The sequence below is a fragment of the Prionailurus viverrinus genome, chromosome D4, assembly GCF_022837055.1.
Source record: "Prionailurus viverrinus isolate Anna chromosome D4, UM_Priviv_1.0, whole genome shotgun sequence".
Lineage (NCBI taxonomy): Eukaryota > Metazoa > Chordata > Mammalia > Carnivora > Felidae > Prionailurus > Prionailurus viverrinus.
The window spans coordinates 26,577,056-26,592,389 of NC_062573.1; the positions used below are offsets into that span (position 1 = coordinate 26,577,056).

Here is a 15,334-nt window from a genome sequence, read left to right on the forward strand (position 1 = left end):
TGAGCTCATCTTTGGTTTCTTTTCTGTAATCTCATGACCCCAAAGGTTGTGGCCACTGGAAAGGGTCCTAGCACAGGTCGTGGTAATTGCAGTACATTTTTAGAACACTCTCACATTTGCTAAGTGCTGTCCCATGACACCTGCAATCATGTTAGCAGAGAGGGGCTTTGGGCACAAACTCTCCAGGAATCTCGAGCAGACCCTTTGCCTCTCTAGGCTGCCGGTTTCTCCTTCTGTATGATAAGGAGGAGGAATGCAGTCATCTCTCAGGAGCGTCCCTCCAGCACTGACATTTTATGTTTCCCTTCAGGCGACCGGTGTAAACATGACCTGGCTTGATGTCGTCCTCACATAGACCAGCAGGCCCCCTGGACGTCTTAGTGGGTCATATCATCTGCATTCTATGCCAGAGTTCCCGGGCCCTGGGCTGCAGACTTGGGTGCCTCAAAGTTTCGACATGGACAGAACTCAGCCAAACTGCGTCATTTTAAAGCCTCTGATCCGAGCCTCAACACCACACCCAACAAGCATCAATTATGAACCCACTTCAAGGAACCTTTCTAAATTATAATTTGCAAACTTCTGAGAACAGAGGCCACGCCCGTCTAGTTCACCCCTGCATCTCCAGGGCCTAGCAGAGTACTTGGCTCTCAGTAAGTCCTCAATAAATACTTGTTGAACAAATGAGGAAATGGTCACGCACAGCTCTGTGACCAATGCCCGTGCACAGGGACAGGCCCACTCTCCCTGGGCTTCCCCAAAGAAATGGGCAAGACCTCAGGGACAGTGCCACTGCCTAGCTGGGGTGACCGGGCACGTGCCTGACCCCTTGGAGTCACAGTGCCTAGTGGTCAGGGGACCCGAGGGATGACCCCAGCTCTGTCAGTACTGAAACCTTGGACAACTCTGTGAGCTTGTCCCAGTCCCAGTTTGCTTCCTCACTATAAAGTGGGAGGGAGAGTCCTTCCTCTCCTCTCAGCGTTGTATGCTGTTCAACATACCAGATGGGAAGGGACAGCACACATTCACTTACAGGTTTTAGCCAAAAGTTCCTAACGCAAAGAACACTGATTGGAATTGCTTTATTTTCCCATCTGTATTTTTAAGGGGGTTATTTTACTTCTTACTATTTGCTCCAAACGTGAAGCTAATGTGGTTATAATAACAAAAGACATTGCTTTTTGATTGCATTAAAAGAAACACTCTGCCAGTGTGTGCACCTTTTAGAAGATCCAGTATGTGTCACTGCCATGGTCTGTTATCTGGGAGCTTCTAGCGACCTACTTAAGGGTCTATATGTAAGTGATAGGAGACATCAAAGAGAACACTGATGGACTGAAGGGGTTCAACACAAAAACGGATCATCTTCTCTGAGTCGCTTTCTATGCCAACATCTGCTCCTCAGGGCACTGACTGTATACTACTTACCGGTGTTTTGCAGTGTGGCCGGACTGGTATTGGGAAGACAGCCTGCAGGAAGTGAGAACAAGAGAAGTGAGGCCATCAGGACGCCTGACTCCAGCTTAGGCCAGTCTGGGGCCTACTCCCCAGTAGCCCCTGAAGGTCTCCCTCCCCCGCCCTATCCAGCTTACTCCTTTGATGTTGATCACAGCTCCAGGGGGTCCAGGGGGCCCTGGAGGACCAGGTAAGCCAGGTGGGCCCTGAAGGGAGAAAAAGGCCATTCCTGAGTTGAGGTTATTGTGAGTGCAGGGCAGCTGCGGGATACTTCCTCCAGGAATGGGGAAAGAAGACCCTCTAAAGTCGCCTACTTCTCCCACAGGGAGGCCTGACACTTGGAAACAGCACGTCAACATCCATGACCCCATTGCATCTTTACGGCCACCCATGGAAGAGGCAGAGGAGCAAGCACTATCCCTGGTTTACGAATGGAGACAGAGGCCAAGAGAGGGGAAGTGACCTGCTCAAAGCCACACAGCTGGAACCTAGATTCTGCCTCCCAGAGAAGGGCTCAGCCAACACGGAGCCCACCACCTCTCTACCAGCACATCCCTGTTATGGAGGGGCAGGTGGCGTGGGGACCGGAGGGTCCCTCACCTGATACGGTACCTCAGAGAGTGCCTCATAAATGCAAAAACAAATGCAAAACTCTTGTTCACTAGCAGCATTCTTTTCTTTTCTTTTTTTTAATGTTTATTTATTTTGAGACAGGGAGTGTGTGAGTGGGAGAGGAGCAGAGAGAGAGAATCCCAAGCTTGCTCCACAGAGTGGCATTATTGTCAAAGCCAGGTCAGCGGCCTTAATGCTGTGTAATGTCTTTTCCTCCAAGCCCAGATCTCAAGCAGGACCTTGCAGCAGGACGGGTGAGGCTCTGACCACAGGTATGAGGAGTCCGGCCCGCTTGGAAGCTGCACGGATCCTCCTCAGTGAAGGCACGAGTACCTGCTTTACCTAGTAGCCGCAGCGTGCTTGAGGAGTGTGAGCCAGTCCTCACTTGCCTGTCTGATTTCTGGAGATGCAGAGCAGAGACAGGATGGTGCAAACAAAAGTAGACTTTGTAGAGAGTCTGGTACATAGTAGGTGCTCAAGAAACACTGGCGTCCTTATTGTAGACCCTGGACCCTGCTGATGCCCCCAGTGTCTGCCACCTTGTGAGGCTCTGCCTAAGTAGCTGACCTACCTTTGATATGCACTCACAAACATGTGCTGAGCCCCTAGAGGTGTGATATCCCTGGGACCGTGTACAGCGGGAAGATGGGGTATTACCCCAGGGTCAGGATCCTGGGATGTGAGACCAGATTTCCTGAGCATACCCAGATCTCTCTCCCACCCTTCCTCTTGGGTCGGGACAAGGAAGCTTATGTTCCACTTAGGAGCTTTCAGTGGCAGAGACCCTCCTGAGAGTGGGCTGGAGGACAGGGATGGGCTGAAGGATCTTTGGAAGTGGCAGTGGAGGAAGGAGACAAACATTCCTGAAGATTCTGTCTGCAAGCCCCACTCACTGGACCTGGTACTCTCTTAGCCGCCCCCCCCCCCACCCCCATGGACACTGGACTCAGGGCTCTGTCCCAGGTAGTGGGGGGCTGGGGCACTGGTCATCTCACTCACCGGCATCATGACCCCTCGGTCTCCCTTGGCGCCCTTGAGGCCATTCAGTCCCGGACGACCCTGCAACCCACAGGAGATGCCTTAGTAAACCCACTGACCGCCAGCTGGCCCAGCCCACGCGTCCTCCCCTCACATCCAGTCTGAGAAACAGCGACACCTACGGGTCGTCCGGGGAGGCCAAACTCTCCTTTGTGTCCTGGTGGTCCTTTGGGCCCCTAGAGGCAAAACAAGTATCAGATTAGAAAAGAAGAGAAAGTCAAGGGCCAGGGCAATGAGGGGCACTGGCCTGCCTTCATGGGCAGTGGTGAGGAAGAATCACTGGGCAGGGAGGAGGGAGGACAATGGGCAATTATGAAGTATGCACCTGCCTGGAACCTTGACTCCCAATCTCTCTGCTCTCAGCTGGGACCACCGATTCAACCCCTTTGCACCCCATGGCCTCCTGCAGGATGTACCCCACCCAAGACTCTGGACCCCACCCTCTCAGTCAGGGCTAAGGAAGGAGCAAGGGGCAGTAGCTCAGGGCCACAGCCCCCCTGGTAGCTAGGTACTGGGGTAGCTTAGAAGACGGACCTCTGCCCTAGGTCTTACGTCCCAGTCGGAATAACGCAGCCCTGCCTCGCCTCTCGTGTTAGCCCAGCCTGAGAACCTGCTCCAGGATTTGGCTCCTGCCTTGCTCCCACCTGTCTCTCAGGACCAGAGTCTTGGCCTGGCACCTCAATTCTTCAGATGAGTCTTTGACCTGTGGACGCTTATTCATTCCAGTGCTGGCTTTCTATGTCTTCATGCTTCTAGAGCCACTGCCCTGTTCCACTCTCCTGCAGGAACGCTTATGCCTTCTGGCATCCAGGATATGTACAATGCACACTACCTCTTCCCAGAACACCCTCTGCCTCCAGTCTACACTTTCCTACTTCTGTAGCTGGGTCTGCCCCGTCCTCCCAGGGGAATGACTAGTTTAAGCCTGGGGTCTCCAAGTCCCTTCTTCCTGCTGACATTAACAGATATAGCCATGCCCTGGAAAATGGCAAATAAAGCTGAGTTAAAACGGGCTCTGTATGTAAAGTACCCAGCCCACAATAGTCCTAAAGATAGAAAAGCAAGAACAGAAGGAGTAACAGGGCACAGGCCACTTGGTGGTATGTTCTAGTGCAGAGCTCTTCTCAAACGTCAGTGTGCCCAGGCGTCACCTGGGATCTTGTCACAACGCAGACCCAGCAGGTCCAGGGTGCGGCCTAAGGCTCTGCATTTCTAACAAGCTCCCAGGTGATGCTGATGATGCTGATCCAGGAGCCACGAGTAACAAGGCTCTAGGGAGCTTGTAAAGGCACTGTAAGCTATACCAGTCATGAGGGCCACAAGTAGCCCATATGACATCATCATGCGAAGGAGAAGAAGGTCTCCCATGCTGTCTGAGCTTGGCAAGCTGTGCACACACTGGGCTTTGGTAGGAACAAGTGACATGGCCATCTGAAGCGGCGTGCTGGCCACCATTGCTAACTCCTGGAATATTTCCATGGTACTGGATGTTGGTAAGTGATTCACCAGTGGTTAACACCATACTCCCCCAGTCTGTCTTAGCCCACGGTTTCTCCTCTGCAGGGCACCCATTCTGCCTGACTGAAGGGGCCAAAGGCCTCGGAAGGTCCTTTGAGGGATGCAACTTGGAGGTTATGGGCCATTCGTCAAGGACATGTGTCTGTGAGGTCCCTTCTCCTCAGGCCTGAGGTCCAGCTTCAACCAAACAAACCCCATGTACAAATCTCCAGGCCAAAATGCTTTAGAAGAAATGTTTACTGGGGACAGTGGGGAAAACCTGGATACAGACTCCAACAGGCTTGGCTCAAATCCCCAGTGTACCACTTACAAGCTGTGTGACAGTGGGCAAGCTATTCACTCTCTTTGACCTCCGTTTCCTGGTCTATAAACTGGGAATTCTGATACCTCTTAGAGCAGTGAGTCTGACATGAGATGGTCTGTGTGAAGTATCAGTACAGCGTCTGACCCACAGTAGACATTTTACACCTGAATTTTGTTGTCGTTGTTGTTCTTGGGGAGGACTCTATGACAGAGAGGTTTACAGTTCATTCTTGAGAGAACTGGGAGCTTAAAAACCATTCAGCAGCCCAAATGGGTTACAGATTCCTAGAGCAAGTAAGCCAAGAAGGGCCCTATCATATCATCTAGTACTAACTTGATACCTTTAACTGTACCTCTGCCCTCCGTAAGATGGGAAAACAGAAGCCCAGACAGAAATGGACTTGCCCAAGGCCTCATAGACACTAGGTCCAAGAAACAAGAGAGACTTTCTGGGGTTCCTCTGAGGGGTTCCTTGGGCAATGGCAATCTTCAGCTAGCAAGCATGTGGTATACCCGCGAGTGGTCGGCACCAGTCGATTCTCCTCTCCTTCCATGACACACAGCTAACCTACACTTCTGAGTTCTGGCCAGTGGAATGTGCTAAAAGTGATGTTCATCATCCTTCGTGACCTCTTTCCCCTCCCCAGCCTCAGCCTGCGGAGCTGGAAGATGCCAGTGTGGCTTGGGAAACCACCGGACGGCAGAGTCCCAGGATAAAAGTATCCTGGGTCCCTGAATCACTGCTTGGGGGTAGATGCCCACCTAGGAACAACGACCATGGGCTTGGCAAGAGTGAGAAGCTGCTTCTGTGCTAACCCACTGAGATTTTCACTGGACTACAATTAGCATACCCTAATCCACATACATTTGCCACACCCTTGCTATTTTCACAACTTGACAACTCAATCTAACGGAGCCAAAGTATGAGAAATGCTTCAAGCCCCCCAGTCCAGCCCCAGCTGAGAGATGGTCTGGCTTACCATTGGTCCGGGGGCTCCATGCACACCAGGTTCACCCTAAAGCAGGGAGATACAAACTCATCATTCAGAGGAACACAGTCGGTGCCAGGAACAAACATGGGGCGTTGAAGCGGATGTGTGCCTTCAGGGTCTGGTGACATGATTACCTTTCTCCCCTGCAGCCGTTCCAGAGGAATGTCCCCGGTGAGGATGGCACCTGGCTCTCCCTTCTCTCCCTGCAATTCAGAGAACCTTTCAATGAAATCGGGTCTCTTCCTCACGGCCTCATCCAGAGGCTCCCTTGGGCCCGTGGTCCTGTAGCCCCGATCCCGTACCTGCAGCCCCGCTGATCGGACATGACCTGTCCCTGGAGAACAAACTGCAGGGGCCTCCTACCTGAGCACTCGCTCTCTGGGTTACTCCCTCAACACACAAGTCCAGGTGGGCGTCCTGCAAGCCTCAAGGGCTCCCACACCGATGGATCTACATCCTCACCTCCCGACCCTCCAGGAACCAGCCTGACAAGGTCCTCCCCACCTCCTACTACACACCACCCCTCTGAGAACCTCTGGCTCCTAATTTACTTGGTGGCTTGCCTCCCTAACAATCCTTATTCTCGTTAAAATGCCTACAGTTGGGAAAGAGACAAAAGTATGAACACTAGAGGCCTCTCTCAACACAGAGGCCTCGTGTCTCCATGTGGAACTCTGTCCCCAGACTCCGGGATCCTGTGCAATCCTGAGCAGACAAAGCTATCTCAGATGCTGGGGAACTGGGGAGAGGGGTAGCCAGGTGGCCAATCTTGCCCTAGATCCCGTCCTCAGCAGAGCCATCTACTTATCCCAGGAGGCTTCCTAGAAGATATGTGTGCACAGAGAAGGCCAGGTGGAGGGACCTTCCATATCACTCTAACACTCTGGCTCCAAACTTCAGCACTGGCCCCTGAGGTGCTAGGCTGGACCACACTAAAGTCCCCCTTCAACGGGGCCAGAAGCAGCCGGGACAGCAGTGCCAAAGCAAGCAGAGCGGCCTCTTCCCTCCGTCCCCCTGAGCCCACACCTCATATTTGGATCTTACCACTGCACTGGCGAGGAAAGGCAGTCCTGAGCACGGCAGCAGTAAGAAGGACAAGCACAGAAGCATTAGAGGCAGAGCGAGAGAAAGTGCGTTTGCTGCGAGGGCTGGAGCAGAGCTGGCTCGGTGCCCATCCCAGTTTTCAAGGTGGTAGGAAATTAGCGGTGGCGACGGCACGTAGGTCCCTCTAAAAATAGTGTTTAAAGCAAGAGCCACTCTGGTTCGACCAGGCCTCCTCCCAAGCCACAGCGGCGGCTTGTCAAAGGCCCAAGGCAGCAAAAAGCATCCCAAGACACCACCCCACATGGTGCCAAATGCAGACCTTTGAACTCCCTACGCCCTAAAATTATGGTCCAACAGACACTGGAGCCTCTGCTGGGGGGCCAGTGTGGAATGGTGGGGGGAGAACAAAAAGACAGAAGCTTAATGCTCCCTCCTTTTGGAGACATACCCACCCTCTGTGCCTCTCAAGGAAGAATCAGGGGTTTCTGCTATTGGCCTCGCATAGACCACCGTTACAGCAACGGCCATGCTTTCTGTTGGCTAACTGCATGTCTGTTCCTCATGTCTTACTTCTATATCCCTAGTGCCTACTATAGGAACCCGGCTGGCACATCCTTAGGAATGGATATAAGATGGATGAGTACACAAATGGATAGATGAATTCGTGACCCAATCCAGAGTCTTTGCAATCTGTGTATGGATGTTATTCTCCCTCTTATCTATAAAAACCAACCAGGAAGTTAATTCTAAGAGGCAAATACGGAAGGATAGAAAGGTCTGTTCCGTGTCTTGGGAGTTCCCAGGATATTCTTTGCATGCTAAATATTTATTCCAAAGATTTTGGACGAAGACTGCCATCCAAATGCAGAATGCTCAACTTATAACTTCTAAATACTAGCATCTATTGTACTGATTAATTTTATGTTCCTTTATCCAATAAATGTCTTGGGTGCCATTTGTGCACCGGATCCTATGCTAAGTACTGGGACCATAGAGAAGAAACTGGCATGTGGCCCTGCCCTCAGGGAGCACACACTCTAATGGGGGTGCCCAACAGGTCGCTAGATAAAGCATGGCACATGGGACTATGATGAGAATCAATGTCCCCACCATGACCCACCTTCACCTTGGAGGGCCACTTAGATCATAAAAGTTAACAGCTGTGGAGTGGCTGCTACTAAATATGGAGTTTCTTTTTGGCACGAAAATGTTCAAGAATTGGGAAGTGGTGATGGCTGTACAACCTTGTGAATATACTAAAAATCACTGAACTCTACAATTTAAAGGAATGGATTTTGTGGCATGTGAATTATATCTCAGAAAACTTTTTTAAAGTTAAAAGCTACTTTCAGCCAATTTGAAATATTTAGCAAGTTCTGGAGCATGATCCCACTAAATACCTGGGTCCCTCTTACCTGTTCTCCTTTTAGTCCTGGAAATCCAGGCACACCGGTGTCACCTTTTGGTCCACGAGGGCCCTGAAAGGAATCATCGGAGGGTATTTTGTTGTTTGTTAAGATTAAAATGCTTTAGGGGTGCCTGGGCGGGCAGTCAGTCGGCTCAGCCTGGGCGACTCTTGGTTTCGGCTCAGGTCATCTCACGGTTCATGAGTTCAAGCCTTGCATCAGGCTCTGCACTGACAGCATGGAGCCTGCTTTGGATTCTCTCTCTCTCTCTCTCTCTCTCTCTCTCTCTGCCCCTCCCCAGCTCTCTCTCTCAAAATAAATAAATAAACTTAAAAAAAAAAAGAGCTTCTTCTGCTGCTAGGAAGAAGTCACAACTAGCCATGACGTTTTCTTAATTTTAAGTGATGCGAGAATTGTGGTATGGTGGAAAGACGACAGCACTGAGCACTAGGAGGCCTAGAGGCCCCTGCCTCTGAACTTTGGCTTCCTCTGAGGGGCCCTACTGAGACAGCCTGGTCCTGCTGCCTCTGCTCACCCCATGGGTCCTCCTGGCCACCCCGTGGCCTACCTCCACCCACCGTTCATCGCCCGGGACTCCTGCTTCCCGTCTGGCTCCCCACCACATATGGGATGGGATCCAAACGTCCCAGCCTGACACTCAAACCCATCCCAGCCAGCCTCAGCACCTCATCCCCTGCTCCCCATCACACACCCAGGTGAGCCTTTCCCCTTATCCTCTCTGCCCTGCCCACTGCCTCCGCGCTTCTGCCCACGCCCTTCCCGCTGCGGGAATGCCCAGCCACCCCTCTGCGGAGCCAAGTTCTGCACACCCAGCCAGAGGTGACCTCTTCTTAACTCCAACACTATATACCTGTGACAGTGACTCACAGCCAGATGTCTGCCCCAAAAAGGTGTTTCACACTTTACTGCCATGTAGCTTTTCACAAGTCCCTGTGCAGTCTTGTGGGTTAAAGGGGGAGTTACCCACTAGAGCAGTGGCTTTCAAATATTTGTTATTGTTACTTTTTAGCAATGAAACTCTTTTCATTCCTTTTTTTTTTTCAAGTAAAGACTTGAATGAAAGCTCAATATATAAAATATGTCAGATGGAGCTTCTTTATTGCAGGTTGGTGGCCTGGAATCCCACTTTGTGGCCCCTCTTTACTCCCTAAAGTGGCCCTGGGGGCTCCCGCGGGAACACAGCCCTACTCATATAGAAGAAAACGTGTTCTGGGAACATGCCCCTGGTTCGGAGCAGCCAAGCCAGGGCCGGAGCTCAGAGGTCTGGCCTCTCCTCCTCTTAACAAAAGAGGTGTTCTCCATGACTGCCACTCTCTCTCCTGTTCCTGAGGTCTTGTTCACACGTATTGCCAGTGTCATGACAGGATATGCTCCTTTTGCAAAATGTAAAAAGTTCAGGGGCACCTGTGTGGCTCAGTCCATTAAGTGTTCGACTTCAGCTCAGGTCATGATCTCGCAGTTCATGGGCTGGAGCCCCAAGTCGGGCTCGTGCTGACAGCTCAGAGCCTGGAGCCTGGGTTCGGTGTCTCCCTCTCTCTCTGCCCCTCCCCTGCTTGCTCTCTCTCTCTCTCTCTCTCTCAAAAATAAACATTAAAAAAAATTAAAAAAAACAAAATGTAAAAAGCTCAGAAAAACAGAAAGAAACAGAAAGAGAAATCACTTATATTCCATCATCAAGAACAAATTTCTGTCACAGTTTTGTTAAATCTCCTTCATTTGCCTGGAGGCAACCCATACGCTGTTGGCATTAGGACATTTCAGATCTGGAGTGTCTTGGAGAAATTGTGCAGATTTCACGCTGGAGCCTTGAGCGTAAGCACAAGCTCACACTTTTAGACAAAACTGATCACTTTCTATACAGAAATGCATATTCACCTTCCACGGTGGAAGCCACAATAGTGTGCACACAGACTATTAATTGTTGGGCTTCTAGTCTGTGATTGCTCCCCCTCATCCCCCACTGCTCCCATCCTCTCTCTTTAGGACACTGATCTGCAGGGACTGTATACTTGACTCATCCCCTCACATTCATAGGCAGCCAACCACTGGCTCTGGTTTCTGCTGGTACCAGGAGAGAGATTAAGACCCAACCTCCACAAGCTGTTCACAGTACAATCGAGAAAAAAAGACAAGGGTACGAATAACTTATTAAGGGCAGAAAAGAATCACAGCAGAGGTGAAAATAAAGCCTATGGGACTCAAAGGAGGAAAGGATGGGGCACCTGGGTAGTTCAGTCAGTTAAGCGTCCTGACTCTTAGTTTCGACTCAGGTTCTGATCTCAAGGTTTCATGAGTTCAAGCCCTGCATCGGGCTCCACGCTGACAGTGCGGAGCCTGCTTGGGATTCTCTGTCTCCCTTTCTCTCTGCCCCTTTCCCACTCACGCTCTGTCTCTTTTAAATAAACTTTAAAAAATAAAAAAATAAATAAAAAAATTTAAAAAAAAGGAGGAAAGGATTGCTCCAGGTGAGGGTCAACCAGGGCAGGTTACATGAACAAGATGGTGTCATAGAGAAGGAGGAGAATGGCATTCCAGGTGGAAGGCACAGAATGAACACAGCCCCAGGGCACAGAGGGAAGATGGCTACTGTGGTACTTACTGGAAATCCCGGCAGCCCAGGTATGCCCTCCGGACCCTGTGACATACCAAGGATAAAATAGGCTGGTTAGCAGCAGCATTTCCAGAGCCAGCAGGAATGCTGTGCCTCAGGGGCCCACCCCCTCCCAGCAGCTCCCAAAGACCCAAGCATGTTCCCACGGTGGAGGGTGTCTCACGATCCATGTTGCAGACGAGGATGTTGAGGCCCAAGAGGGGAAGGGACCGTGCAGAGTCACGCGGCTGGTTAGTGACGGAGTCAGAAACTGTGCCCAGGAGCCCAGAGCCCCCACTGCCACCCCACCCCCATGCAGGACTCTGCATTTGAAGGGTCTGCCTTCTCCTCTGTGAAATCACTTGATACATGTTCTTGGAGAAGCAGCCCCTAATTTCTGAGGCGTGGGCCCAAAGGGTGTGCCGAGGTATTTGGGGGTGGAAGACTCAGTGCTTCTCCCTCAGAGAAGAACAAACAGACAGTGTGCGGTTCACTCCACATTGGCCGGGACTCTTCTTCCTGCCGGCCCAGGTACCCACATGCTCATTAAATGTCTGACTTTGGCAGAATACATAGAGAGACAGACAACTGGAGAGCAACACGTTTCTCAACCCACTGTATATACAGTGGGGTGGGGAAGCAGAAGGGTGCCAGCTGGGACTTGAGTCCCCTCAGGGAGGGATGGGCCTCTGAGTAGGAAAATTCTGGCCCTTCATTAGGAACGAAAAGGATCCTTGGATTTGCTAAAGGAAGGACGGGGATTGGAAGGGAAGGCAGATTCTAGGGGTGCGGGGAGGGAGAAGGGATGGGGCAGACAAGCCCCAGGGACTCTTAGGACAGAGATGCCGAATCTTTGATTTTAGAGGGTATTTTCCTTTAGTAATAACCCCAAACCTCTAATTGTTTGGGAAATACCAAGACCCTTTGTGAGATGACTTTTTCTTGAGAGCTGGTTTGCTTTAGGGGTTAACTATTGGGGTATTTTGAGTGATTTTACAGAAACCAAGGAAAAGAAGCCCCATTGGCTGTAGTAAAGAGACGGCAGAAGTACCCACCAACAGAGGTCCCTCAGCAGGACAGGCTGGCTCTAGAAGAACGTCCCAGATATCTGCAGAAGCCTTGGGGGGAGCGCCAAGTTCTCCCCAGGACATGGATGCTGGGGGTGGAGGCCAACCTCATTAGGGACCACAGGGGTGGGTGGGCTGCCCAGCTGTGGAAGTATAAGCCTCAATCTGCATGTGGGCTTGCGCTAAGTGCTGCCATTTGCAAAGCAGATTCACATCCACCAACCTCTTATGAGCTGCCCTAAAGGCTGCTGAGGCAGTGTCAGAGGACAGGCTCAGAGGCTCAGAGTGGTGTGTGGACATGGGCTGGAACCCCAGGGCTCCTAAGACCACAGCTCTTTCCTCTCTTTCCGGCTGTCACCAGCAGATGCTAGGAGGTGCAACGGGGATTTATGGCACAGGCTGCAGGAAGGAGCTTCCTTCCTTTTAGGTCTCCTTATGCCATAGGCCGACTCTGCAGACTTGCAGAGATACTGCAGCTTTGCTAAGTGGTCCCGATCTCTAACAGGGGGCTGGAAAGACCAAAGCAGGTCATGTTCTCTCCTTGTGCGCTGGTTTTCCCATTAGCACAAGGCTAGGTCTCCCTAGGCTCTTCCCGTTCTAGGAGATGAGATCATGCAAATAAAAGCAGGCCAAAGGCATCCCACAGACGTCAATCGGTTTGTTACTTAGGATTCTTTGCTTTCCATGACACATACTTCCGATACATGAGACTGGAAGCTTCCACTGCATTGGACACAAAACTTCCCGAGTGATCAAATTAATGCGATAGCAACTTCTCAGAAATGCAAAGTTCTTTTTTCCATTCTATTCTGACATATTCTAGCTCCATGCTTCAGGAGCTAAAAAGATTCCAAACCAACCCAGCTTAGTTTCAGCAGGGTATCTGGGAAGAACTTCACTCTAGGGCAGCTGTGGATACACACCGGAGGCCCAATGAGCTCAGGGATATCCGAGAGATTCAGGAACCCGTGGGTGATGTTAACCAAAGACTGAAAAGAGAGAAAACAGACAATGAGACAGAGGGTAGCACATTCCACTTTGTTCCTGGCAGGGAGTCTTTAACTGAAGTCACCCCAGCACCGCAGAGCAGAGGCAAACACAACACCCTAAACTCACTGCCAGCACATCCATCCCCTCCCCACCCCTTATGAAACAGCGCTGAGCTGCTGTAGACTTTCTTCTTTCAATTAACCTTAAAACCACACCATCCATGGGGTGTCTGGGTGGCTCAGTCGGTCAAGCGTCTGACTTTGGCTCGGGTCATGATCTCACGGTTCGTGAGGTCGAGCCCCGCGTTGGGCTCTGTGCGGACAGCTCAGAGTCTGGAGCCTGCTTCAGATTCTGTGTCTCCCTCTCCCTCTCTGCCCCTCCCCTGCTTGCACTCTGTCTCTGTCTGTCTCTCTCTCAAAAATAAATAAACATTAAAAAAATTTTTTTAATAAAAATAAAAAAATTGCACCATCTATGAATGTCTTCTCTTTTAAAACTTTAAACACACACACACATATTTTTAAAGCATATATTCCATATATATCTCCATAGGAAGCATGCAGCGTTGACAGTGTGTGTGTCCGTGTGCCTATTTTACGTCAATGGCATCAGGCTGAACGCAGAATTCTTCAACTTGCTTCTTCCAACAGTGGATCATGGATGTCTTTCCACATGGAACTGGGGGGTATGGACACTTTTGTTTTAATGGATTGCTGAAGAGTGGTCTAAAGGGGCCTTGTAACTTACACTGCTACCAAAGCATATGAGACTCACTATTTCACCACACCCTTACCCACCCTGGATATTTGTAATCACTTTTTTTTTTTTTTAACTGTAGGCATCCTTTTTTCCCCAGTTATTTGGGATTTTTCTGTCTCTCTGTCATCTACCAGTATGGCATCACTTGTCTCAGAAGAGCCACAGTTTTTCACCAGTGTGATGCTCTAACATGAAGGGGACCTTGCTCTGCTCCCTGCCCACACCCCAGCCTTCTCTACAATTTTCCACCACTCTCTACACCCTCCACACCCATCAGCCTCCTGTGCCTTGGATTCACTCACGTTTTCCTATTCTGTGCTGTGGCTCAGAGTGTGCCTGCCAGCTGAATTCTGGAAGTCCTGTCCTTTGTGCCTACCTGGTAAGATCCTTCTCAGGTCCTAAGTCCCTGCTCAAAGACACCTCCTCCAGAAAGGCTTCCTTAATTTCACATACCCCAAAACATCTTTCCTCACTCTTCCCCCACTTATGTTCCTCTGCCTCTCTGTCACAGTCATTCTCTTGACTGCAGATGCTGCCAATAAGAGGAGTATTCTGGAAGTGCTGTGTGAGAGAACCGTGGTACTGGGGCAGGAGCAGACACAAGGGGTGTGCTGGTAGGTGGAAATGCCAATGCCAGATGCCAGCTACATGCCCTCTGTGTAACCACCATCCCTGAAGTTGTGGACAACTTTCTCTCCCCTTAAGCGAAGGCAGAAAATACATAGTCATGCTGCAAGCTGGCTGGTACTCACACTGGACAAGACCTTGATGCGCCCTGGCGGCCCCCTGGGCCCAGGGGGTCCCACAATGCTGGCTCCATCCATCCCTCTGTCACCCTGGATACAACAGTGATAGTGGAAAAAAATTCATTGTACATGGATAATGCTCCTAGAAGCTGGCTGGAAATTTCTCCCACCCCCGCCTTAGATCTGTGACCTCACCTTGGGCCCCTGGTCTCCTTTTTCTCCTTTGGGACCCTGGTAAAACAAACAAACAAACAAACAAACAAACAAACAAACATTCTTTGGTTTTCTTCTCTTCATTTTGTTTACTCCTCATCTATCCTTACATCTTGCCATCTCTCCCTCAGCTCCCACACGGATTTTGCCCCAGATAAGGGGAGCAAAAGATGTGGGGCAAATCCCCCTTCCAGAATCAGAAGGAAGAACACCCACGGAGGCTCTCTCCTAGCATGGGGTGAGTGTCCTCTTAACCCTGACTCTCAGAGCCCTCTGCATCTGGAGGATAGGGAAGGTCTAATTTAACCGCAGAGAGGGCTATGCTGCTTGTCCCTTCGAGGCTCTGTTTCTGCTGGGGTGGCGTGCTTAGCTCTGGGTCCCATTTGACAAACATAATGAGATCTGGGGGTTGGTCCTCTTGAGAGCAGGAAATCATTGCAGAAGAGGGACAACATCTCCCCAGGGTTGGACGCAGTGGGAAGGGGCACTTGTTGGGAGCACAGGGTTCTGAAATGAGGCAGCAGGTAGGAGGCAATGAAGCAGACATGCTTGATGGTAAGGGACTAGAGAGAGAGAGGGA

At 50.7% G+C, this 15,334-nt stretch overlaps 1 protein-coding gene across 1 annotated transcript in view; it reads right to left on the reverse strand.

Annotated features, from left to right (window-relative positions):
- COL15A1 (collagen type XV alpha 1 chain) overlaps window positions 1-15,334 on the reverse strand; it is a 108,997-nt gene that overhangs the window by 18,129 nt on the left and 75,534 nt on the right. Inside the window, exons 19-29 of the mRNA XM_047830927.1 lie at window positions 14,737-14,772; window positions 14,548-14,631; window positions 12,970-13,035; window positions 10,989-11,024; window positions 8,378-8,440; window positions 6,053-6,121; window positions 5,907-5,942; window positions 3,228-3,281; window positions 3,067-3,126; window positions 1,593-1,661; window positions 1,429-1,470 (exon numbers count right to left, since the gene is read on the reverse strand). Of these exons, the coding sequence (XP_047686883.1) occupies window positions 1,429-1,470; window positions 1,593-1,661; window positions 3,067-3,126; window positions 3,228-3,281; window positions 5,907-5,942; window positions 6,053-6,121; window positions 8,378-8,440; window positions 10,989-11,024; window positions 12,970-13,035; window positions 14,548-14,631; window positions 14,737-14,772 (615 nt within the window). The remainder of the gene's footprint in view (window positions 1-1,428; window positions 1,471-1,592; window positions 1,662-3,066; window positions 3,127-3,227; window positions 3,282-5,906; window positions 5,943-6,052; window positions 6,122-8,377; window positions 8,441-10,988; window positions 11,025-12,969; window positions 13,036-14,547; window positions 14,632-14,736; window positions 14,773-15,334) is intronic.